Source organism: Thalassophryne amazonica, chromosome 6 (genome assembly GCF_902500255.1).
Source record: "Thalassophryne amazonica chromosome 6, fThaAma1.1, whole genome shotgun sequence".
Classification (NCBI taxonomy): domain Eukaryota; kingdom Metazoa; phylum Chordata; class Actinopteri; order Batrachoidiformes; family Batrachoididae; genus Thalassophryne; species Thalassophryne amazonica.
In genome coordinates this window covers 54199625-54222694 of record NC_047108.1, presented here as the reverse complement: position 1 = coordinate 54222694, position 23070 = coordinate 54199625, and the positions used below count along the sequence as shown (strand labels likewise).

General features: G+C 43.3%; 1 protein-coding gene across 1 annotated transcript in view; it reads right to left on the bottom strand.

Moving 5' to 3' along the window:
* Positions 1-23070, bottom strand: part of LOC117512201 (copine-9-like) — a 524667-nt gene that overhangs the window by 74408 nt on the left and 427189 nt on the right. The window contains exon 15 of the mRNA XM_034172192.1: positions 11066-11112. Within this exon, the coding sequence (XP_034028083.1) occupies positions 11066-11112 (47 nt within the window). The remainder of the gene's footprint in view (positions 1-11065; positions 11113-23070) is intronic.

Below are 23070 nucleotides of genomic sequence, written 5' to 3'. Positions count from 1 at the left end.
TCCCATGACCATCTGCTCTGCTGCTCCCCTGATAGTTGATGGCTCCCCCTGATGGTCACTGCCAGAGTGACCATTGGGTTCTTGGTCACCTCCCTGACTAAGGCCCTTCTCCCCAGATTGCTCAGTTTAGATGGGCGGCCAGCTCTAGGAAGACTCCTGGTGGATCCGAACTTCTTCCATTTATGGATGATGGAAGCCATTGAGCTCATTGGGACCCTCAAAGCAGACAAAAATGATTCTGCACCCTTCCCAGATTTGTGCCTTGAGAAAATTCTGTCTCGGAGGTCTACAGACTACTCTTTGACTTCATGCTTGGTTTGTGGCTTGACATACACTGTCAACTGTGGGTCGTTATATGTAGATAGGTGGTGCCTTTCCAAATCATGTCCATTCAACTGAATTTACCTCAGGTGGACTCCAATTAAGCTGTAGAAACATCTCAAGGATGATTAGTGGAAACAGGGTGCACTTGAGCTCAGTTTTGATCTTCATGGCAAAGGCTGTGAATAACTATGTACATGTGAGTTCTTAAGTTTTTTAAATTTTTAATAAATTAGCAAAAATCTTAAAAAAAAGCCCTTTTTACATTGTCATTATGGGGTATTGTGTGTAGAATTTATAAGAAAAATTTCATCCATTTTGGAATAAAGCTGTAACATTACAAAATGTGGAATAAGTGAAGCACTGTATACTGTGAAAAAGTAATTCAGGGATTTTTGATATTACAAACCACAAACAAATTTCTGGTTGTATTCCATTATGCTTCTAGGGCCAAAATTTTGTATAGTTGTACTTCAAAATGAACAAAACTTCACACTCACAATCAATATGACATTCTTTTGAGGGAAGAACAAATTAGTGAAAATGTATAAACAGGGTACAACAACAGACACATGCAATATTTCAAGAAGAGTTTGAAGTAATACTCTTAACCAATTTTTGCCAACATTACATAAAACATTAATGGGCTGGCTCAGCAAAATGGCTGCCAACTACTGTGGGACGTTATATGTAGATAGATGGTGCCTTTCCAAATATATCCATTCAGCTGAATTTACCTCAGGTGGACTCCAATTAAGCTGTAGAAACATCTCAAGGATGATTAGTGGAAACAGGGTGCACTTGAGCTCAGTTTTGATCTTCATGGCAAAGGCTGTGAATAACTATGTACATGTGAGTTCTTAGGTTTTTTAAATTTTTAATAAATTAGCAAAAATCTTAAAAAAAACTTTTCACATTGTCATTATGGGGTATTGTGTGTAGAATTTATAAGAAAAAATTCATCAATTTTGGAATAAAGCTGTAACATTACACAATGAGGAATAAGTGAAGCACTGTATACTGTGAAAAAAGTAATTCAGGGATTTTTGATATTCCAAACCACAAACAAATTTCTGGTTGTGACCCATTATGCTTCTAGGGCCAAAATTTTGTATAGTTGTATTTCAAAATGAACAAAACTTCAGACTCACAATCAATATGACATTATTTTGAGGGAAGAGCAAATTTGTGAAACTTGATAAACAGGGTATAACAACAGACACATGCAATATTTCGAGAAGAGTATGAAGTAATACTCTTAACCCTTTTTGCCAACATTACATAAAACATTAATGGGCTGGCTCAGCAAAATGGCTGCCAAATAGCTAATAAAATTTCAGTGATCTTTTTTTGCCAGTGGGGACAGCTCACCTTCATGAAACTTTATAGGCTCACTAAGAGTAGTGCATAAAAGCTTGGTCATAAATATGAAACAAATGCACCACAAGGGTGTGCTGTAATTAGGACTTTTGTATTTTGAATGAGCAATTTTCCTCAGTCTAAACTACCTCTTGCTATCAGTTTCCACCATCAAGTTTTCCTATCAGAAATTCAGTACTAAAAAGAACTACTCAGAGTCAGTTTACGTGATTCTCAAAACTTGGTAAATCTCATCTACAGATAATATTGTCAAAAAAGTTTAGAAAGAATTTTGATATGTCAGTGTTTTTCGATTATAGGGAGGCACGATGGCTTAGTGGTTAGCACTGATGCCTCACAGCAAGAAGGTCATGGGACTGCTTCCCACCCTTTCTGTGTGGAGTTTACATGTTCTCCCCATGTTTGTGTGGGTTTCTTCTGGGCGCTCCTGCTTCCTCCCACATCCAAAGACATGCAGGTTAGGTAAATTGGCAATGTTAAATTGATCATTGGAGTGCATGCAAGTGTCAGTGTTTGTCTGTCTATATGTGACCCTGCCACCACAATTTAATTGGGATAAGTTGGTATTGGAAATGGATGGTTGGATCTTCTGATTCTACAAGTCTGTCAAACTGACACAAACAGCTTAACTACAGTCAATATTTCTGCCTTGCCACAACACTGTCTGATCGCCACTAAAATTTGCAAATCCATTTCATGTTACATTCTATGGATGTCCCAAAATTTTTCTTGAAATAGACCACTCGGAATCAACAAAACAAAAACATGCATGTTTCTCACTGACAAAAATTCAGAAAAAGTTCAGATCCACACAATCATTTCTAATGTTTTCTTATGTGACAAAATATTGCTTTGATAACAATGAATTTGATGTTTCCCAAAAAATGTTCCTGACATGTCACTTTTTGAAGGTTAACCCTGGCTGCATGTGTTACAGAAGTTCAATGGTGTAGTGTTTAGCAAAGGGTGTTGTAATTCAGAACTTCAAGGCATGACTGCCAAAAAACATGGCTCTCCGTCAGTAATGGAACAGTGGCACTGTGCCATTATGTTAAGTCTTGGTATCATGCAGATTTTCAGATTAAGGGTATGTTTTTGTATTTCTTTTTTTTAAGTTGTTATGAGTTTCAGAACCTCCCAGACCATAAGCACTGGCGGTTGGTGAAATCCTCAATAAGTAAGGCTGCGCATGCACATGAATTGAGCCTTTCTTTGTTTTTTTCACCTGTCTGCATATATGAGGTCTGTCAATAAAGTATAGGTCCTTTTTATTTTTTCAAAAACTATATGGATTTCATTCATATGTTTTTACGTCAGACATGCTTGAACCCTCGCTGCGACGCTCCGCCGAAAAACACCTCTCTTGGAAGCCTTAAGGACAAGTTGGAACATGTCCAGCTGTTAAACAATTTCTCATATACTCACTCCACTGAAAGCCATCAAAAGCCGCCTGGATTTTACAAATGGTTATCAACACGGAGGTGTTTTTCCTGTGCTGCCGCACTGCGCCGGCTGCGTCCCGACGCTGCAATCCATCCGCACGTCTTTCATTAAAAAATCTCCTTTAACAGTGGAATATCCGGATAAAATGCTGAAACCGACTTCTTCTGAAACTTCTCTGTTCTCTCACGACGTCCTGGATCAATAGAGCCTGAAATGTGGAGGTTTTCAGCTTGAAACAGGCTGACGACGGCGCCTGAGAGCGCTGTGCGACGTCTCGCACCGTGGGAAGTCCTTAAAGCGACACTATCACCTCAAAATCTCTCATCAACCGTTAAAATTTTCACCGAAAACCAGCTTAATTTTTCGAACCGTGTCCACTTTGATGTGTCTCACAGGTTTAGAAAAAATTTTGATCAAACAAACCGCCAGTCTCTCAGCAACTTCTCAGACAAAGGAATTCCGATGAGGGGCTGGACGACTCCTCCCACAAGGAGTGCTCACAGGCGAATGACGTCACCGACAGGCGTGGAAAAACTCACGCATGCGCACGAGGGTTCAAGCATGTCTGACGTAAAAACATATGAATGAAATCCATATAGTTTTTGAAAAAAATAAAAAGGACCTATACTTTATTGACAGCCCTCGTATAATAATGGTATATGACAAAGCTGGCAGATTATAGTGGGTATCGGCCCAATATTGGTATTGATATTCATTTACTCGTACTTGTAATCAGAAAATGTCTCTGATACTATGTGACCCGATACCCCTTTACAGCAGCGTGATGACGACCTCTCAATGTGGGATTTTCACGTGCACGTTCCATAATTTCCGGACTATAAACTGTGACTTTTTTCATACATTTTGAACACTGCGGTTTAATCAATGATGCGGTTAATTTATGGATTTTTACAGGCTTTTGTGCGAAATACATCCATCAATTCTGTCCATTGACTGGCTGAAAGCTGCAGTCCATCATGCAGAGTAAATTCCAACACAGAGTAAATTATAAAGTCTTACCTGTTCATTTCAGTGGAATTCATCATCGCATGATCCTGAAGAAAAATAATCCACACAAAGCTTCCTGAGTTTGGAACACGACATCTTAAAATATTTTAATTGCTCGTGTGGCTGAAAAAAAAATGTTCCTCTGTGAGTTTGGCACTTTTCACCAGTTCCTCCGTCAGGAGTCAGAACAGGGTTTCAGCGGCTGAGGCTGTCCATCAGGTTAGTGAGTTTCAGTCCTTGGTGTGGGTGTTCAGGCTGATGGGAGACCGGCTCGACCCGCTACAGGTATAATCCATTTGTGGAATCTCCGTGGCGTTGTGTTCGGACGCTCCACTCGCCTCTACAAGCCGCACTTTGGGTCAGAAATTGAGTCACTGCTGCACCTCATTCATTAACGGCTCATTTACCACAGGCAACGGGCTAATCTGTCTAAACACAAGGAAATTATCCCATGATCCACAAAGAAAAAATAAAATAAAATAATGTTAAAATTACTTATTATTACTAATTGCCTCCATGTTCTGCATGGCACCGTGTGTGTGTGTGTATGTATGCGAGTGTGTGTGTATGCGAGTGTGCGCACGACGTGCTCCTCCAATATTACATGTTCTGCCTTTGGGAAAGAAAAAAAAAAATACGGTTTGTATATGTGTATGTTACTAGTACGTATTTAAATAAAAGAAAAAAAATATGGTTTGTATATGTGTATGTTACTAGTACGTATTTAAATAAAAGAAAAAAAAATACGGTTTGTATATGTGTATGTTACTAGTACGTATTTAAATAAAAGAAAAAAAATATGGTTTGTATATGTGTATGTTACTAGTACGTATTTAAATAAAAGAAAAAAAAATACGGTTTGTATATGTGTATGTTACTAGTACGTATTTAAATAAAAGAAAAAAAATACGGTTTGTATATGTGTATGTTACTAGTACGTATTTAAATAAAAGAAAAAAAATATGGTTTGTATATGTGTATGTTACTAGTACGTATTTAAATAAAAGTAAAAAAAAATAAGGTGGAGAGTGAATGGCTGCTCACTGTCACACATCTATATACTAAGCGTGGAGGTCCCATTTTTTGTCCTCAATGTTCTCTGGATCTGGTCACCTCACACATCATCTCTACGCTTTCTATCTTCCCATAGCCTCTGTAGTTACGGATGCATATCATGTCTTTTTCACAAATCCCCTTAATTGGCCACATTTTGTGGTTAATTAGAACCGCCGATCTGTGATATACCGCCAATTTCTGCCATATGGCGTTTTCGTCTAGCAAGTATGAATCTGTCCAGCTTCCATGTATGACATTCAATGCATTCTCACTGAGCAGTGCTTTTTTTAATTCGTATTTCATCAAGGTAGGTCATTGAAAATTATCTGAAGATGTTTTCTAGGGCAAAAATATCCACAGATTCCAAATCTGCCATCACATTTGTGCCAGCTATTATGCTTCGGGTGCTACAGGCCCTGTTTTGATGCAGAATATAGCGCTCAGACAGGGCCCCAAAAAATGCATAAAAACAGTATAGTTTTGTGAAAGCATTGCTTCTTAGTCATTGCAAACAAATGTCAGCATGTTTTTATTATACTTTCTTTCCAGTCTTACCTTGAATTTCATGCATTCTCATAATTTATTATAATGTCATTCCTATCATACTTCAATATACACTAGGTGGCGCTGTTACTGCTGCAAATGTTTTTTACTGCCACCTGGTGTGATAGATTTTATTGACAACTTCATAACATAATCAGCAAAAAAATAAAAGTTACATCCATTTTCATTACACTACAGAGTCAGTCATTTCATAATTATTAGGACTTAAAAAGATGAAGTTTAACCTTCTTAAATAAGGGCTCAGTGTGTCTATTATAGTTGCTACTTCAAAACACTTTGAAAGCTTTCTTTTGGAAGCTAATACGTTGTCTGAGTATACTGCTGCACACTTTCCCGGGTCAGTGACTCCGATTAGTGCACTCTTTTTTCACCGTCCGAAGGACGGGTACTTTGCTATTTGTAGATAAAAACAGAAACAGGCTCACAGCTGATAATGCAGAGAAGCTTCTTTTAATCAAAAACAATCTGCTCCTAACATTTTCAAAAAAGACTTTTAGTCCTCACAGACATAAAGTTATTGATGGACAGTTTCAGTTCTGTTCCTGGTGTTTTATATTTTGTAGTGCTGAAGGTTACACTATATATATATATATATATATATATATATATATATATATATATATATATATATATATATATATATATATAGAGAGAGAGAGAGAGAGAGAGAGAGAGAGAGAGAGAGATGTCCAATAAGAAACTGCATTTTCTGCTTTTCCTGCCTTCTTTTCTCAACATGTGACAATGTCTGGACTCAGATGGGATACTGTGACCTGAAAAATTTGCAAAGACGTCTCATCAAACACGAGCGGTCAAAGCCAGATCGCACTAAAATGTTTGGGATGTCCAGGATTGACTTGGCTTTGGACGAACAGTGAAGACTCAACATCAGCATCCACAATGCTAAACTAAAGGACAACTGAGAGATTCTAAAGTATCTCACCAATGCCACCTGCTTCCTTGCCAAACAGCAGCTGACATTTCATTGCCAATCGTGGCAACTATGTTGAACTCTTACATGCTTTGTCGAGAGAGACGACAGGCGAGCAAGACATTTGGAGACATCAACTGTATTTTCTGGCTTGTCAAACAGAATACAGAATGATTTAATCGAAGCAGTCAGTGATGTAATTAGAAATTACATTAAAAAGGAGCTCAGTGCAACTCCATTTGTTGCTGTAGAGGTGTTGTGTGTTGGGGGAGTGTGGCTGGACATTTTGCTGTTCTTTTCTTTTCTTTGCTCTCCAGGTGGTATGAAAACTGATTTGTCTGTGGAGAAGGTGCTGACAGAAGAGTCCTTCACCCTCATCAACATTATGTGCAGCACCTGTGGATGGTGCTCACATGCAACCTTAAAGACTTTCAGCTGAAGCAGATAATTGGATGGCGTTCTGCATTTAAGCCATGTGTGATTCAAGCAGAATTGCCGGGAACTCGACCTTGTGATGTTCGTTTGTGAGACGCTGAGGACCGCGCCTGGGTTTGACACATCGAGCCTGTGAAGCAGGAAGGGTGAGGGACACATGCTGTCAGCACACATCAGAGGTGATTAATTGTTTGACTACTTGTTGATAGTAACTTGGTATTTTGTTACGCAGTAGATTTGAATCGTGATGAGAACTGTGCAGCTCGCTTCTCACTGCTGTGGCGTGCGGACAAGTGATCCTCCACCTGTTGTGAGAAGCTGCTCATTTGCATAAAGCTTAAAATACAGACCTGAATGTGTTGCTGATGGTGTGTGTCTTTTGAAGGATATTGGTTGTAACTGCTGACTTACCTCACCTCTTCTATCCTTCGCAGAGAGTTGGTTTGTCGTGTCCACCTGGGGGGTGTTTGGCGGTAACAGTGAGTCCAGAAGCGCCGGGCTTCGATCCTTTTGGGCGCTGGAGAGCGTGCCAGCCTTCACTCCACCAGAATGACGCTGTTTTAGTTTCTACACTTTGTTTAGCACCAGAGGGTGACTCAATAAATTGTTTTTGTTGTTGGAACCGCTTTCTGGTCCGCTCCTCAACCCGCGTCGACACATAACAAGAGGTAGACAAGACTACGAGGCGAGACTGTTCCAGCTGCTACAGCATTGGTGAAGCTGTCATTCTAAGCACTGAAAAGGCTCAAAACAGAGACAGTCAGAACAGGACTGATCAAGGACGACTTTCTTCCTGGCAGTGATCTCCACTGAGACAGTGAGACTTTTAAAACTGAAGGAAGATATGAATGTGGGGCTGCACAATATATCCAGTTTAACTGATACATGGCATGAATTTGGCCTACGGTAAAGATTTGGACTCCACCGACTAACCGCGATAACACCCGAGTTTTTCGATCCAGGAAAACTCTTCTGTGAAGCATCTGAACCTTTGCAGCAGAGTGCAGAGGGGAGGGGAGGGGCGGGGTGTTCTGAGCTGAGACATGTCTCTCACTGAGACAATAGTGTTCATGTGAGACACCTGAGTGTTTTCTGCACTTAGCAGTTCTGTCGCTGAACACCGTAAAGCCAAGACAGCAACGTATAATATTTGCAAAGACATTATTTACAACCCCTATTCCAATGAAGTTGGGATGTTGTATAAAATGTAAATAAAAACAGAATACAATAATTTGCAGATCCTCTTCATCCTATATTCAATTGAATACACCATAAAGACAAGATATTTAATGTTCAAACTGATAAACTTTATTGTTTTTGTGCAAATATTTGCTCATTTTGAAATGGATGCTGCAACACGTTTCAAAAAGCTGGTATGTTTACCACTGTGTTACATCCCCTTTCCTTCTAACAACACTCAATAAGCCTTTGGGAACTGAGGACACTAAGTGTTGAAGCTTTGTAAGTGGAATTCTTTCCCATTCTTGCTTGATGTACGACTTCAGTTGTTCAACAGTCCGGGGTCTCCGTTGTCATATTTTGCACTTAATAATGTGCCACACATTTTCAATGGGCGACAGGTCTGGACTGCAGGCAGGCCAGTCTACTACCCGCACTCTTTTACTACGAAGCCATGCTGTTGTAACACGTGCAGGATGTGGCTTGGCATTGTCTTGCTGAAAGAAGCAGAGACATCCCTGAGAAACACGTTGCTTGGACGGCAGCATGTGTTGCTCCAAAACCTGGATGTACCTTGCAGCACTGATGGTGCCGTCACAGATATGTAAGTTGCCCATGCAATGGGCACTAACACACCCCCATACCATCACAGATGCTGGCTTTTGAACTTTGCACTGGTAACAATATGGATGTTTTTTTTTTTTGCCTTTGTCCGGAGTTCACGACGTCCATGATTTCCAAAAACAATTTAAAATGCAGACTCATCAGACCACAGCACTCTTTTCCACTTTGCGTCTGTCCATTTCAAATGAGCTCAGGCCCAGAGAAGGCGGCAGCGTTTCTGGATGTTGCTGATGTATGGCTTTCACTTTGCATGGTAGAGTTTTAACTTGCACTTGTAGATGTAGCGACGAACTGTGTTAACTGACAATGGTTTTCTGAAGTGTTCCTGAGCCCACGCGGTAAGATCCTTTACACAATGATGTTGGTTTTTAATGCAGTGCCGCCTGAGGGATCAATGGTCACGGGCATTCAATGTTGGTTTTTGGCCTTGCTGCTTACATGTAGAAAGTTCTCCAGAGTCTCTGAATCTTATGATGATATTATGGACTGTAGATAATGGAATCCCTAAATTCCTTGCAACTGAACATTGAGAAACATTGTTCTTAAACTATTGGACTATTTTTTCATGCATTTGTTCACATAGTGGTGATCCTTACCCCATCTTTGCTTGTGAACAGCTGAACCTTTTGGGGATGCGCCTTTTATACCCAGTCATGACATTCACCTGTTTCCAATCAGGTGTTCTTTGAGCATTCATCAACTTTCCCAGTTTTTTGTTGCCCAGTCCCAACTTTTTTGAAACATGTTGCAGGCATCCATTTCAAAATGAGCAAATATTTGCACAAAACAAAAAAGTCTATCAGTTTACATTTCACACAATGTCCCAACTTCATTGGAATTGGGGTTGTATTTTAAGGTTTTAACCTATTGTGTAGAAGATCTTGTTTTGCATGGTATCTAGTTTTTCAGGATTCCTGTAACTTTCCAGTTTCTTGGCCCACCCTGTATGTGGAAATCCAGCCCAACTCTGAAACTCACAATCAACACAAACCCATGGCAAGTTCCTATTTCTCCAGTGTCCAAACCCCAAGTTTATAATCTCTGCATCCAAATCATAAATCTTCAAATTTAATTTTTCTATGATCCAGAGCCACAGAATTTAGTATTCTCCCACAGAAAGTCACAGGTTTTAAGTGGCTTAGTGGGTAGTCCATTTGCTTGAAATGCAAGTGGTTCAGGGCTCAATCCCTGCTTGTGCTATGATATTAGTCATTTGGAATAAAAAAAAAATCCCTATTTTTACAGGAGCTCCTCAGTATTTCCACATAGATAGTCAGATTCCAATTTCTGAGGATAAGTCATTCATCTGATGGTTGAGTTTGTACTTATGTCACAGTCGTTTACGTCTGGAAATTCATGTGTCTCAACTCTCTATGGTCTTACATGGGGATTTGCTGTTACTGCACTGATTTACAGTCCAACAGTACCACAATCCAGGAATTGTTCAGCAAGTGTTTATGGGTTGCATTTTACAGAATCCAACGTATAACTTTTTAAAGTGATCAATCAAACTGACCAAAATAGAATTGTTTGAATCATTGTCTTGCTGCAGAATGAATGAACCAAATTCTAAATCATATCCCCACAATGTAGCTATCTTACACCCAGAAAGGTGGGGGAGGTGATGGTTGAGAGGTTAAGCATTGGGCTTGAGTCCAGAGGATCCTCGGTTCAAATCCCAGCCTGACCGGAAAATCACTAAGGGCCCTTGGGCAAGATCCTTAATCTCCTAGTTGCTCCCGATGTGTAGTGTCGCCTTGTATGGCAGCAGCCTGACATCGGGGTGAATGTGAGGCATTGATGTGTAAAGCGGATGGAAAAGTGCTATATAAATGCAGTCCATTTAAAGGTAAACGATATTTAAGAAATCCATACCACTTGTTTTTGTTTCTGCCTTTTTGCCTAATATAGTCATGCCTGAAATAAACAAAGCACTATTAGTTCTGTAAGACAACTGAGTTGTAACCAATCGGTTACGGCTCAGTTGTGGATATTCACCTGTGGATATTCAGCTGAGAGAGCCTTGTTTTTTGGCTGATGTAAGCCTGGAAGCCACATAATATTGATATTAATAAAGAAGAAAGCTATATACTTCATGTACCAAGCAGCGGAAGTACTACTTACCATTGGATGCAGTGAAATCTATAGCAACTGTGAAATTCAGCTGTGTCCTGTTGCAAAAAAGTGGGGACACAGAGAAGAAAAGAGGTAAAACAGAAAAATACTTCACAACACATCGCTGTATGGCATGATGAATGGCATGATAATATTTCAGAGTCAACATTTGCAACACTGATTTTTTAACTCCAAGAACAGTTGTCAGCAGCTCAGCTGTTGGAGTGGACCTGCACTGCATGTTTTCCATGACTGTGCCCTATTTCATGATCTGCACAATTTAAGTGCTGCATCCCAGGAAACGCTTCAGATTACAGCCCTTCAAACACAGCAGATGCCATAATAATCCATTCTGAAATGAAATGTTCTTGTCCACCGAGCGTTTTGCTGTTGCATCATTATGTTTGCTCACCCTAATCCCCTGGCAACCTTGACAACTTCAAGTGTTAAGCATAACGTAGTTTTGTAATCATTTTTCAGTACTTATTTATTCATTTTCTATACTCGCTTACTCCAATCAAGGATCACAGGGGAGCTGGAGCCTATCCCACCAGTAATAGGGCGTGAGGGGGTACGTCCTAGACAGAACGCCAGTCTATTGCAAGGCCACATACGAGGTATGTCCATAAAGTATCGTACCTTTTTATTTTTTTCAAAAACTATATGGATTTCATTCATATGTTTTTACGTCAGACATGCTTGAACCCTCGTGCGCATGCGTGAGTTTTTCAACGCCTGTCGGTGACGTCATTCGCCTGTGAGCATGCCTTGTGGAAGGAGTGGTCCCGCCCCCTCGTCGGATTTTCATTGTCTGGAAATGGCGGAATGAAAAGGACTTTTTTTCCATCAGAATTTTTTCAGAAGCTGTTAGAGACTGGCACCTGGAAACCATTCGAAAAATTTATCTGGCTTTCAGTGAAACTTTTACGGGCTTCACAGAGAATAAGGACTTTAACTACAGGTTTAAGGACCCCTTTAAAGGACGGTCGGTGCGCCGCGCTGCGAGCTGCGACGATGCGGCACAAACCACTGGATCATTTCTAAGCTGATGGCTCTGTGGATACGAGACCGTCGTGTGCTCTTTCTCTGGTTATCACAAGACCTGGACATCAGCCATTTTCCGGCAGATTTCACTTTTAACAAGTTGGGACATGTCTATCTCGGCTTTCAGTGCTTACCAGTCGAGTGAGTATAAAAGAACTTGTGGAGAGCTGGACATGTCCCAACTTGTCCTCTAACACTCCGAAACGGAGGTGTTCCTTTGTCTCGCTTCATCAGCGAATCAGTCGTGACGCGCGAAGCCTCCGCGCGGCTTTCCATGACAAAATCTCTTGTTAAAAGTGAAATCTGCCGGAAAATGGCTGATGTCCAGGTCTTGTGATAACCAGAGAAAGAGCACACGACGGTCTCGTATCCACAGAGCCATCAGCTTAGAAATGATCCAGTGGTTTGTGCCGCATCGTCGCAGCTCGCAGCGCGGCGCACTGACTGTCCTTTAAAGGGGTCCTTAAACCTGTAGTTAAAGTCCTTATTCTCTGTGAAGCCCGTAAAAGTTTCACTGAAAGCCAGATAAATTTTTCGAATGGTTTCCAGGTGCCAGTCTCTAACAGCTTCTGAAAAAATTCTGATGGAAAAAAGTCCTTTTCATTCCGCCATTTCCAGACAATGAAAATCCGACGAGGGGGCGGGACCACTCCTTCCACAAGGAGTGCTCACAGGCGAATAACGTCACCGACAGGCGTGGAAAAACTCACGCATGCGCACGAGGGTTCAAGCATGTCTGACGTAAAAACATATGAATGAAATCCATATAGTTTTTGAAAAAAATAAAAAGGTACGATACTTTATGGACAGACCTCGTACATACAGACAAAAACATTCACACTCGCACGCACACCAACGGTCAAATTAGAGTCACCAATTCATCTAACCTGCATGTCTTAAGTGGGAGGAAGCTGGAGCACCTGGAGGGAACCCACGCAAACACGGGGAGACCATGCAAACTCCACACAGAAAGGACCAGGTAGGAAGTGATTTCATGACCTTCTTGCAGTGAGGCAACAGTAATAACCACTTATCCACCATGCCACCCAACTTATTTATACTTTATACTTTACTAGGCCTGCGCGGTTTGGAGGGTTTATCCGGTTTATCCAGTACATGGTATAATTTTGGCCGACAGTAGAGATTTGGACTCCACCGACTAATCTCGATAACAGCCGCAGAGTTTTTTGATCCAGGAAAACTCCTCTGAGAAGCGGCTGTGTGTGTGTGTGTGTGTGTGTGTGTGTGTGTGTGTGTGTGTGTGTGTGTGTGTGTGTGTGTGTGTGTGTGAACCAGTTTGCTGTGGCGGAGAGGGGTGTTCTCAGCTGAAGTGACTGTTACTGCTGTTCATGTAAGTTTGTGAGACGCCTGTTCTGTTGCTGATATTTGCAAAGCCGTTGTTTATTTATTTCAGCCGACACACTGGGGGAAGGTGGAGGGTCCGTTGCAACCTGAATCAAACATGTGAGAAAGCGCCATGTTAAATAATGCAATGGGTTTTTTTTTTTAACCATAGCAGAAAGACAAAATCAGCCAGGCAACATCAATTTATCCAGATTGACTTCAAATATGAGTAAATTAAGTATTTTTTATAAAATGTTTTGGTTGTTTAGTGCTGAGTTCTGTAAAAGAGTAAGTGACCGTCCTGAAAGTGCTTCATGTATTCAGAGCGGGTGTGCCATCTAGTGTTCAAGAGATGGAACTTCAGCCGCTGACCATAAATCAGTGGTGGGCACAGATAACCAAAAAATTAACTTCGATAACAGAAAAGTTATCTTTAATAAAGATAAAACAATAAACCATCCAAAAATGTATCAGAAGTTACAGATAACCGATAAATTTCAGTATTGTCTCTGGTACATTTGCAACTACTAATAAACTGAATTTGAGTTTTAACACCAGAATCGCTTCTGGTAGCATCAAAAGTGACAACAGACCCAAACAATGAGCCCACACTTCTGTCTTTGAACATCTTGCCCCCTGCTTGAAGCTCTTGTTTACTACATACATGGCTTCCAGCACAGAAGCAAGCTGAACCAAGCATAACACTCCAGTCAGGCGGAGGTCTTGGAAAATAAAGCAGTGCTGACTTATGGTTTTGATTTATAAATAACAATGTTGTGTGGGCTGCCAGAAGAGGAGGTACTGCTGGCCCACCACCAGAGGGCGCCCTGTCTGAAGTGCGGGCTTTAGGCACTGGAGGGCGCTGCCACCTTCCAAGAGTGGCCGGGTTGACAGCTGTCACTCATCGGCTATGACAGCTGTCACCAATCATCTGCGCCTCACCCCGCATAAAAGCAGGACGACACCTCCACCATGTCGCCGAGATATCGTTCTTCCAAGGAGGTAACACTCTCAGCCTGAGAATTCCTAAACGTTGTTTGTGGATACATTGTTTGCAGCTGTCTTCCTGAAGGACCGGCGTATGCTGCGACTGCTTCGCTCTGCATTCCGCCAGATAAGTAATTAGACAGGAGCTGCACGAGCGTGTGATTAGAGGTGGAGGTGGAATAACCACCATCCTTGTTACGGGGTGCACACACACCCACACCTGACTGTGTTTGCTCTTCGCCAGCAGTACCAGATCCGACACGCAGAGACGGTGGCCACCTCGGGAACTCGGGACCTGGCGGCTCCAGTATCCTCCTGGTTCGGTGGCGGAGGAAATCGTGTGGTTCCGGTTCTTCTCCAGATGGACGTCTCCTATCGTCGAGCCTGCCCACACGACACCTTTATTAATTGACCTTGTATTCATTCTATAATCTGCTGTGTGTAGTTGTGGCATTCACAACAGTAAAGTGTTCAAATTTAACTTCTCCTATTGTCCGTTCATTTGCGCCCCCTGTTGTGGGTCCGTGTCACTACACTTTCACAACAGGATATCTCGGCCAGCGTCATGGACTCCGAGGGGCGTCACCCATCTGTTGGACAGCCAATGGGAGAGCAGGGTGCATAGGCGTCTGCAGGACGCGTGATTGGTGAGTTGCAGCACATCCTCACCACCTTTACAGCTCGGTTGGATCAGATGACCGAGCAAAACATCCTCCTGAACCGCAGGGTGGAGGCTCTCTCCACACAGGTGGCAGCGAGCGCTGCTGCAGCTCCTCCTCCTGCCGACCCTGTGCAGGATATAAATGTTCCACTGGTCGTTCAACAACCCCTCCCACCATCCCCTGAAGCATACATAAGCCCCCCAGAGCCGTATGGAGGTTGTGTGCGTGGACTTTCTTATGCAGTGTTCGCTCGTCTTTGCACAACGTCCCGTCATGTACGTGTCTGATGCTAGTAAAGTAGCTTATGTGATTAATCTGCTTTGAGGAGAGTCACGCGCTTGGGCTACGGCGCTTTGGGAGCAAAATTCACGGCTCCTTCATACGTACACTGGGTTTGTGAGGGAGTTTAAGACCGTGTTTGATCACCCTAACAGGGGAGAGACCGCTTCAACTGTGCTGCTGTCAATGAGACAGGGACACCGGAGCGCAGCCGCTTATGCAGTCGACTTCCGCATTGCGGCTGCGAGGTCCGGCTGGAATAACGCTGCGCCCCGCGCCACCTTCATAAACGGACTGTCGTCGGTCCTGAAGGAGCACCTGTTGGCCAAGGACGAACCGTGGGAATTAGATGGGCTTATCGACCTCGTTATACAGTTAGACAATCGGTTGGAGGAACGCCGTCGGGAACGAGACGAGGGGCGTGGCTGGGTACGCGCCGTCCCTCTTCCTTCCGGGTCCGAAAAAGGTCCGCCCTTCCCACGCTCCATGGCCTCTACGCCCCGTGTGGCTACAGCTCCCCCTGCTGATGAAGCTATGGACACGAGCAGGGCCACATTCAGACCACCAAATAGACAGAGGAGGCTTCCCCGCGGGGTGTGTTTTGTTTGCGGCTCAATTGAGCATCAATTGAGAGACTGCCCCGAACGGTTAAACACCAACGCCCGCCCCTAGAAACTGGGCTTAGGGTGGGCCAAGAAATTCACGTGGGACATACACATATTTCCACACGACTCCCAGTTACAATCCTTAGCGGGGATTTAACCCTTCAGGCCCCAGCAATGGTAGACACAGGGTCAGAAGGGAATCTGCTAGACAGAAGATGGGCCAGGGAGGTAGGGCTCCCTCTGGTGGTGCTTCCTTTGCCATTGCAGGTGCGAGCACTAGATGGCACCCTACTCCCTTTAATCACACACAGGACAGTACCAGTAACTCTGGTGGTGTCAGGGAATCATCGGGAGGAGATAGAGTTTTTTGTGACTCCCTCTACCTCCCGTGTGATTCTGGGGTTCCCGTGGATGTTAAAACACAATCCCCGGATTGATTGGCCATCCGGGGTGGTGGTTCAGTGGAGCGAGACCTGCCATCGGGTGTGCTTAGGATCCTCGGTCCCTCCCGGTTCCCAGGCTAAGGAGCAGGTCAAAGTCCCTCCCAATCTGTCGGCGGTGCCGGTTGAGTACCACGATCTTGCTGACGTTTTCAGCAAGGATCTGGCACTCACCCTTCCCCCACACCGTCCGTACGATTGTGCCATCGATTTGATTCCAGGCGTGGAGTTCCCGTCCAGCAGGCTGTACAACCTCTCACGACCTGAGCGCGAATCGATGGAGACCTACATCCGGGACTCCTTAGCTGCCGGGCTGATCTGGAACTCCACCTCCCCAATGGGAGCAGGTTTCTTTTTTGTGGGCAAGAAAGATGGCGGACTTCGTCCATGTATTGATTATCAGGGGCTGAACGAGATCACGGTTCGCAACCGATACCTGTTGCCTTTGTTAGATTCGGTGTTCACCCCCCTGCATGGAGCCAAAATATTCACAAAGCTGGATCTTAGGAACGCATATCACCTAGTTCGGGTCCGGAAGGGAGACGAGTGGAAGACGGCATTCAACACCCCGTTAGGTCATTTTGAGTACCTGGTCATGCCGTTCGGCCTCACTAACGCCCCCGCGACGTTCCAAGCTTTGGTAAACGACGTCTTGCGGGACTTCCTGCACCGATTCGTCTTCGTATATCTGGACGATATACTCATTTTTTCTCCAGACCCTGAGACTCATGTACGGCATGTACGTCAGGTCCTGCAGCGGTTGTTGGAGAACCGGCTGTTTGTGAAGGGCGAGAAGTGTGAGTTTCACCGCACCTCTTTGTCCTTCCTGGGGTTTATCATCTCCTCCAACTCCGTCGCCCCGGATCCGGCCAAAGTCGCGGCGGTGAGAGACTGGCCCCAACCTACGAGCCGTAGGAAGCTGCAACAGTTCCTTGGCTTCGCAAATTTTTACAGGAGGTTCATCAAGGGGTATAGTCAGGTAGTTAGCCCCCTGACAGCCCTGACCTCACCAAAGGTTCCCTTCACCTGGTCGGATCGGTGCGATGCCGCGTTCAGGGAGTTGAAACAGCGCTTCTCGACTGCACCCGTCTTGGTGCAGCCCGATCCCAGTCGCCAGTTTGTGGTTGAAGTGGACACCTCTGACTCAGGGATAGGAGCCGTGCTATGCCAGAGCGGAGAGACCAATAAGGTCCTTCACCCGTGTGCCTATTTCTCCCACAGGTTGACCCCAGCAGAACGGAACTATGACGTGGGCAATCGAGAACTCCTAGCGGTGAAAGAGGCTCTTGAGGAGTGGCGACATCTGCTGGAGGGAGCGTCAGTGCCATTCACGGTTTTTACTGACCACCGGAACCTGGAGTATATCAGGACCGCCAGGCGACTGAACCCCAGGCAAGCCCGCTGGTCACTGTTCTTCGGCCGTTTTGACTTCCGGATCACCTACCGCCCCGGGACCAAGAACCAGAGGTCAGATGCCTTGTCCCGGGTGCATGAAAATGAAGTCAAAACCGAGCTGTCGGATCCACTGGAACCCATCGTACCGGAGTCCGCTATCGTGGCCACGGGAACTCAGTCTCGCGGGAACTCAGTGGCAAGCTCACACTCAAACAGGAAGTGCTGAATTCTCAGTCACAGTGAAACAGGAAATGTTGAGCACTTCCTGGCATGGGCAGAGCTAGAGTGGAGGCTGGGGTTTCACTGGACTCCCCTGAAATCTGATTTGATGACTGACATGTCACGGCACCACATGTCTGTTTGAAAGAGCTGCATTTTCAAATCAGTGAGTCACATTGACTCCTAGGTTCCTTCTGTCCAGTAGTTTATGCTGTGTAACACAAAAAGTTCTAATCCACCTTAGTAGAAAAAGAAAAATGTTTGCTTCAGATTTGAACTGAAAACGTCGTTTGAACTATGGACTTCACCAAGCTTATATTGGTCAGTAAATGTATTTTATGTCAGAAATGAGGTCCAGGTTGTTAAAAGCAGCATTTCTCCTTTAATTCAGGTTGCCATGTCTGTCTGTTAGCTGTATAAGAATGTAAACATGTTTAAGCTAACAGACAACAGCTGGTTCTCTGTTGGCCTATTAGTGCAGCAGATAACTGAAACAACCCTTCAAATGGTGATACAAGCATCAAATTCAGCACAAATACAGCTAGAGAAAAATTAATGGAGCAACTTTAACTTTTGACCCCTGTACAAAGTGAAACTGACCTTTGTCACCATTCTTATCATTTATCATTCTTATCACTTATCATGTTTCCATCCCCTGACTTGTCTAAAGAAAACTGGTAATAAAACTGATTATTATTTACAGGTTTTATCAGGTTTTAGAGATTTGCTTTCAGTTTGAGTTTGAGGAAGATAATTTTAGAAATTTGTATTCTTTATTTTTTGTTTTCCTTGTATTTAAAATGACATAAACAAATTAAAATGTGTGAAATTCCAAGTGTTCCAATACTTTTAGAGGGCACAGTATACTAACCTTATGATGAGTGCAAAATGAGTCTGGTATTATTACTGTTTTGTTTAAGAATGTTTAATTTTTACTGTTGCTGCACTTTGTGTGAAATCATAGTCATATTGTATATGGTATTGATATGAAAATTCAGTAAGGTATATCTTCTATTATACATTCCAAATCTAAGGTGGAACTGTACTAGTGTTTACCAAGGTACACCGAAATATCTTTAAAAAAAAATCCATACCCGCGACATATGCATATTAATTTTTACACTTAGGTTTATATTGCAACATATACTGTTATCGTGAAAGGATTCAATTTATACCACAATATGAATTTTAGGTCATATTGTGCAGCCCTACTTTATACCCCCTTTATACTAGAGGCCAAATCAGGGCAAATGCCTTCCAAATGAAAGTTCTGCCCACATTCCAGAAGTGTCAAGATGCATTTGAGGATGTCAGACAGCATTCTGAGAGCAGTCTAAACAGTTGGACAGATTCCTGTGGCTACCCCTATATTGTGAAACATTATTTGTTATATATAATAATTTAACATTATATTATTTTCAGATGTCCACATATATTCGAAGCATTCTGTTCGTGTTCAAGGAGCATTCGAAATGATCCGCCATTTTGAATCATGGCCAAATGTCCCTACTGTGCCTAAACATGGCACGAGCGCACCTCAAGTGCTGCTGGATTATATTTCCTTCACCTGAAATTGGACCTCACTCGTACGGCAATGTAAGTGCATTCGTCATATTCTCACTGCATTCTGGCAGCTGTCTAGGTAATGCTAAGGTGTTCCACCTACATTTGTACTGCGTTCAGAGGCTCGTGTGCATGGCATGTGCACGAATCAGTCGAGGTGGGTATTCGGACAGCTGTCTCCCGCAATTCTTATTGGATGGATGGATGGATGGATGAGATTTATTGTCATTGTCATTACAAGTGCAACAACAACGAGATTATGTCCACACTCAGATTTCCACAGACAAACAGCAATTAATCCACAATTATTACTTGTTTACCGTAGTAATGGCATACATCAGAATTAAGACAACACATATACATTTGACAATGTTTATGTGCACTAAACTTGAAACAGTCCGTTTTCCAAATTGAGGCGATTTGAGTGTGTGGTAGCCGCTGCAACAGGAGTCGCGCCGCCGCTAGCTTGGGGGGAATGGGGACCTGCCACAGCTAAAACCGTGCAGCCCCCAGAGGGGAAAGGGGTGGCGTGAGCGGTGGCCGGGATGGAGTGTGTGATGGGGGGCAGGAGGGGAGGTAGGAGGGAAAGTGGAGCATGCGTCAGTCTTTGTCCATGTGTGAGTCTGTCTGTCCTTGTGTACTGGAGTAAGAGAGATAAAGAGGCAGCCAATCTTCCCAAGGCCGTAGAAATTCTTCTGGAGGAAAAACAATGGGCATTTTATCCTTGAGAGGCTGATAAGCCTGCCATGTTTGTGGCTGAGCAGTAAAAAACACTTTTCCAGCTTCACATGAACAAACCAAATCCTAATTATGAAAATTCCCCTGCCTCTGAAATCTTCACCTTCTCCTGCAAGGCATGCATTTGCTCCGAGATGTTGTCCAATTTGCATCTGAGTTCAAGGGTTAATGCAGTCTGAGAATGCATCGCCTTGCCCAAATCATTAATCATGACGGACAAGCGAGGGGTCATGGTTTTGGCTGCAGCCATCTTGCCAATCTTTCGGTAGGTCAGGGCAGCACACAAGCCAATAAATACCAGCCCTCCTACTATTAATCCAAATATGAATACATCCTCGGTGTCCTCCACAGAGAAAGACGCAAAGCATGCGACCTGCCAACTCTCCCAGGCGTCAAGAACATAGCCCGTAGGGTAAGTTCCATCCGGGCACTAAGGGTCCCCCGGCCCTGATCTTCTTGTAGAAAAAACGGTGTCAATAGCGTTCAGAGACCAGCTGATCAATTCCATGAGTAATCCAATACAGTTTGAAGAATTCACAGCCTGGTGAAGTAGGGACTTTGAAGGTTGGAGCAGAGATAGAGGAGAGAGGAGGAGATGCGACAGCCCTTGCCGGAGTCCCAAGCTTATTCCCTCCCAGATGTGGCACGAATTCTGTTTTCTTTTGGCATTCCACCTAATTCGGCTTGATTCTTGCTGAACTGTGATGGGCTCTTGGTAATAAGCATGACTTATTTTCCAAAGTGTCTTTTTTTGTATTTTATCTATCTATCTATCTATCTATCTATCATGGTTTGGGGTGTGTCTGTTCCCTTTGTTTGCCACACCCTTACCCTGCTTGTCCCCCACACCTGAGTTTGATTTGCTTTAATCACTCCCTCTATTTTAGTCCGGCCCTGCCTGCTCTCCATACCAGATCATTGTGCTTTACCGCCTTCGCTTCCAGCCTTCCTTCTGAGTTTTGTGTCCAAGTTCTGATTGCCTGCTGTGTTTTTGACCACCTACCTGTTTTTTGGACCAGACCTTGCCTGATGTACTTGTTACCGTTGCTGATTATTGACTGCCTGCTTGTGTACCGAATCCTGCCTGTGACCCGACTAAACCTCTTTGAACACCTAGTGCCTGAGTCAGAGTCTAGCATTTGTGTCCAGCCTCTTCTGGTGCCTGAGCCAATGATTAATTGGAGTATTTGGGCCGTGAAGGATACACCTGTTGTGTCCTTTGTTTTCAGGATAAAGAAGGGTGCACACATTGGCCACAATTACAGCCTTAGAAGTGTGCAGTTGCTGAATCGTGACACAGCCTGCTGCAATCACAGCTGATTAGTTACATCTAGTTTTTGACTGGCAAAGCACACCTGACTTAGAGCATTAGCAGTGGGTGGAGCAGGAAGAGTTGGAAAACATGCCAGGCATGGGGATCTTCAGAAGTTGAGTTGTGTTCCCTGTCTTAAAGTATCATTTTAACACTCCTGGGGCCCAATCTTGGCAAACTATGGCGCATGGTCTAAAGCACATAGAGCATTTGCATTTAGGGCATGTCTAACTAAGTTTTTCGATTTAGGGGTGTATAATTTGATTGTAAAGTAAGGTGCAGGATGCAAAGTGGTTGTATTTAATCACTTAATCTGCCATGGGTATGCTCTGGGCATGACATGAAATAAACCAACTACAAGCCCAATTCCAATGAAGTTGGGAGATTGTGTAAAATGTAAATAAAAACAGAATACAATGATTTGCAAATCCTCTTCAACCTATATTCAACTGAATAAACCACAAAGACAAGATATTTAATGTTCAAACTGATAAATGTTATTGTTTTTGTGCAAATATTTGCTCATTTTGAAATGGATGCCTGCGACATGTTTCAGAAAACTGGGACAGTGGTATGTTTACCACTGTGTTACCTCACCTTTCCTTCTAACAACACTTAAGTGTTTGGGAACTGAAGACACTCATGACTGAGTATAAAAGGAGGAAAAAGACCATCCAGATTGTTACCAACGCAAAAAGTTCAAAAGCCAGCATCTGTGATGTATGGGGTGTCTTAGTGGGCATAGCATGGGCAACTTACAAATCTGTGATGGCACCATCAATGCTGAAAGGTACATCCAGGTTTTGGAGCAACACATGCTGCCATCCAAGCAACATCTTTTTCAGGGACGTCCCTGCTTATTTCAGCAAGACGGTGCCAAGCCACATTCTGCACGTGTTACAACAGCATGGCTTCGTAGTAAAATAGTGTGGGTATTAGACTGGCCTGTCTGCAGTCCAGACCATTGAAAATGTGTGGCGCATTATGAAGCGCAAAATATGACAACGGAGACCCCGGACTGTTGAACAACTGAAGTCGTACATCGAGCAAGAATGGGAAAGAATTCCACCTACAAAGCTTCAACAATTTGTGTTCTCAGTTCCCAAATGCTTATTGAGAGTTGTTAGAAGGAAAGGTGATGTAACACAGTGGTAAACATACCACTGTCCCAGCTTTTTTGAAATGTGTTGCAGGCATCCATTTCAAAACGAGCAACTATTTATACAAAAACAATAAAGTGTATCAGCTTGAACATTAAATGTCTTGTCTTTGTGGTGTATTCAATTGAATATAGGTTGAAGAGGATTTGCACATCATTAACTACGTTTACATGTAGCCAATAACCCTTTCACAACCCTTTCATAACCGGAATATTAGCAATAACCCGGTTGTGCACGGTCAGGTAAACACCCGCAAAAACCCGAAT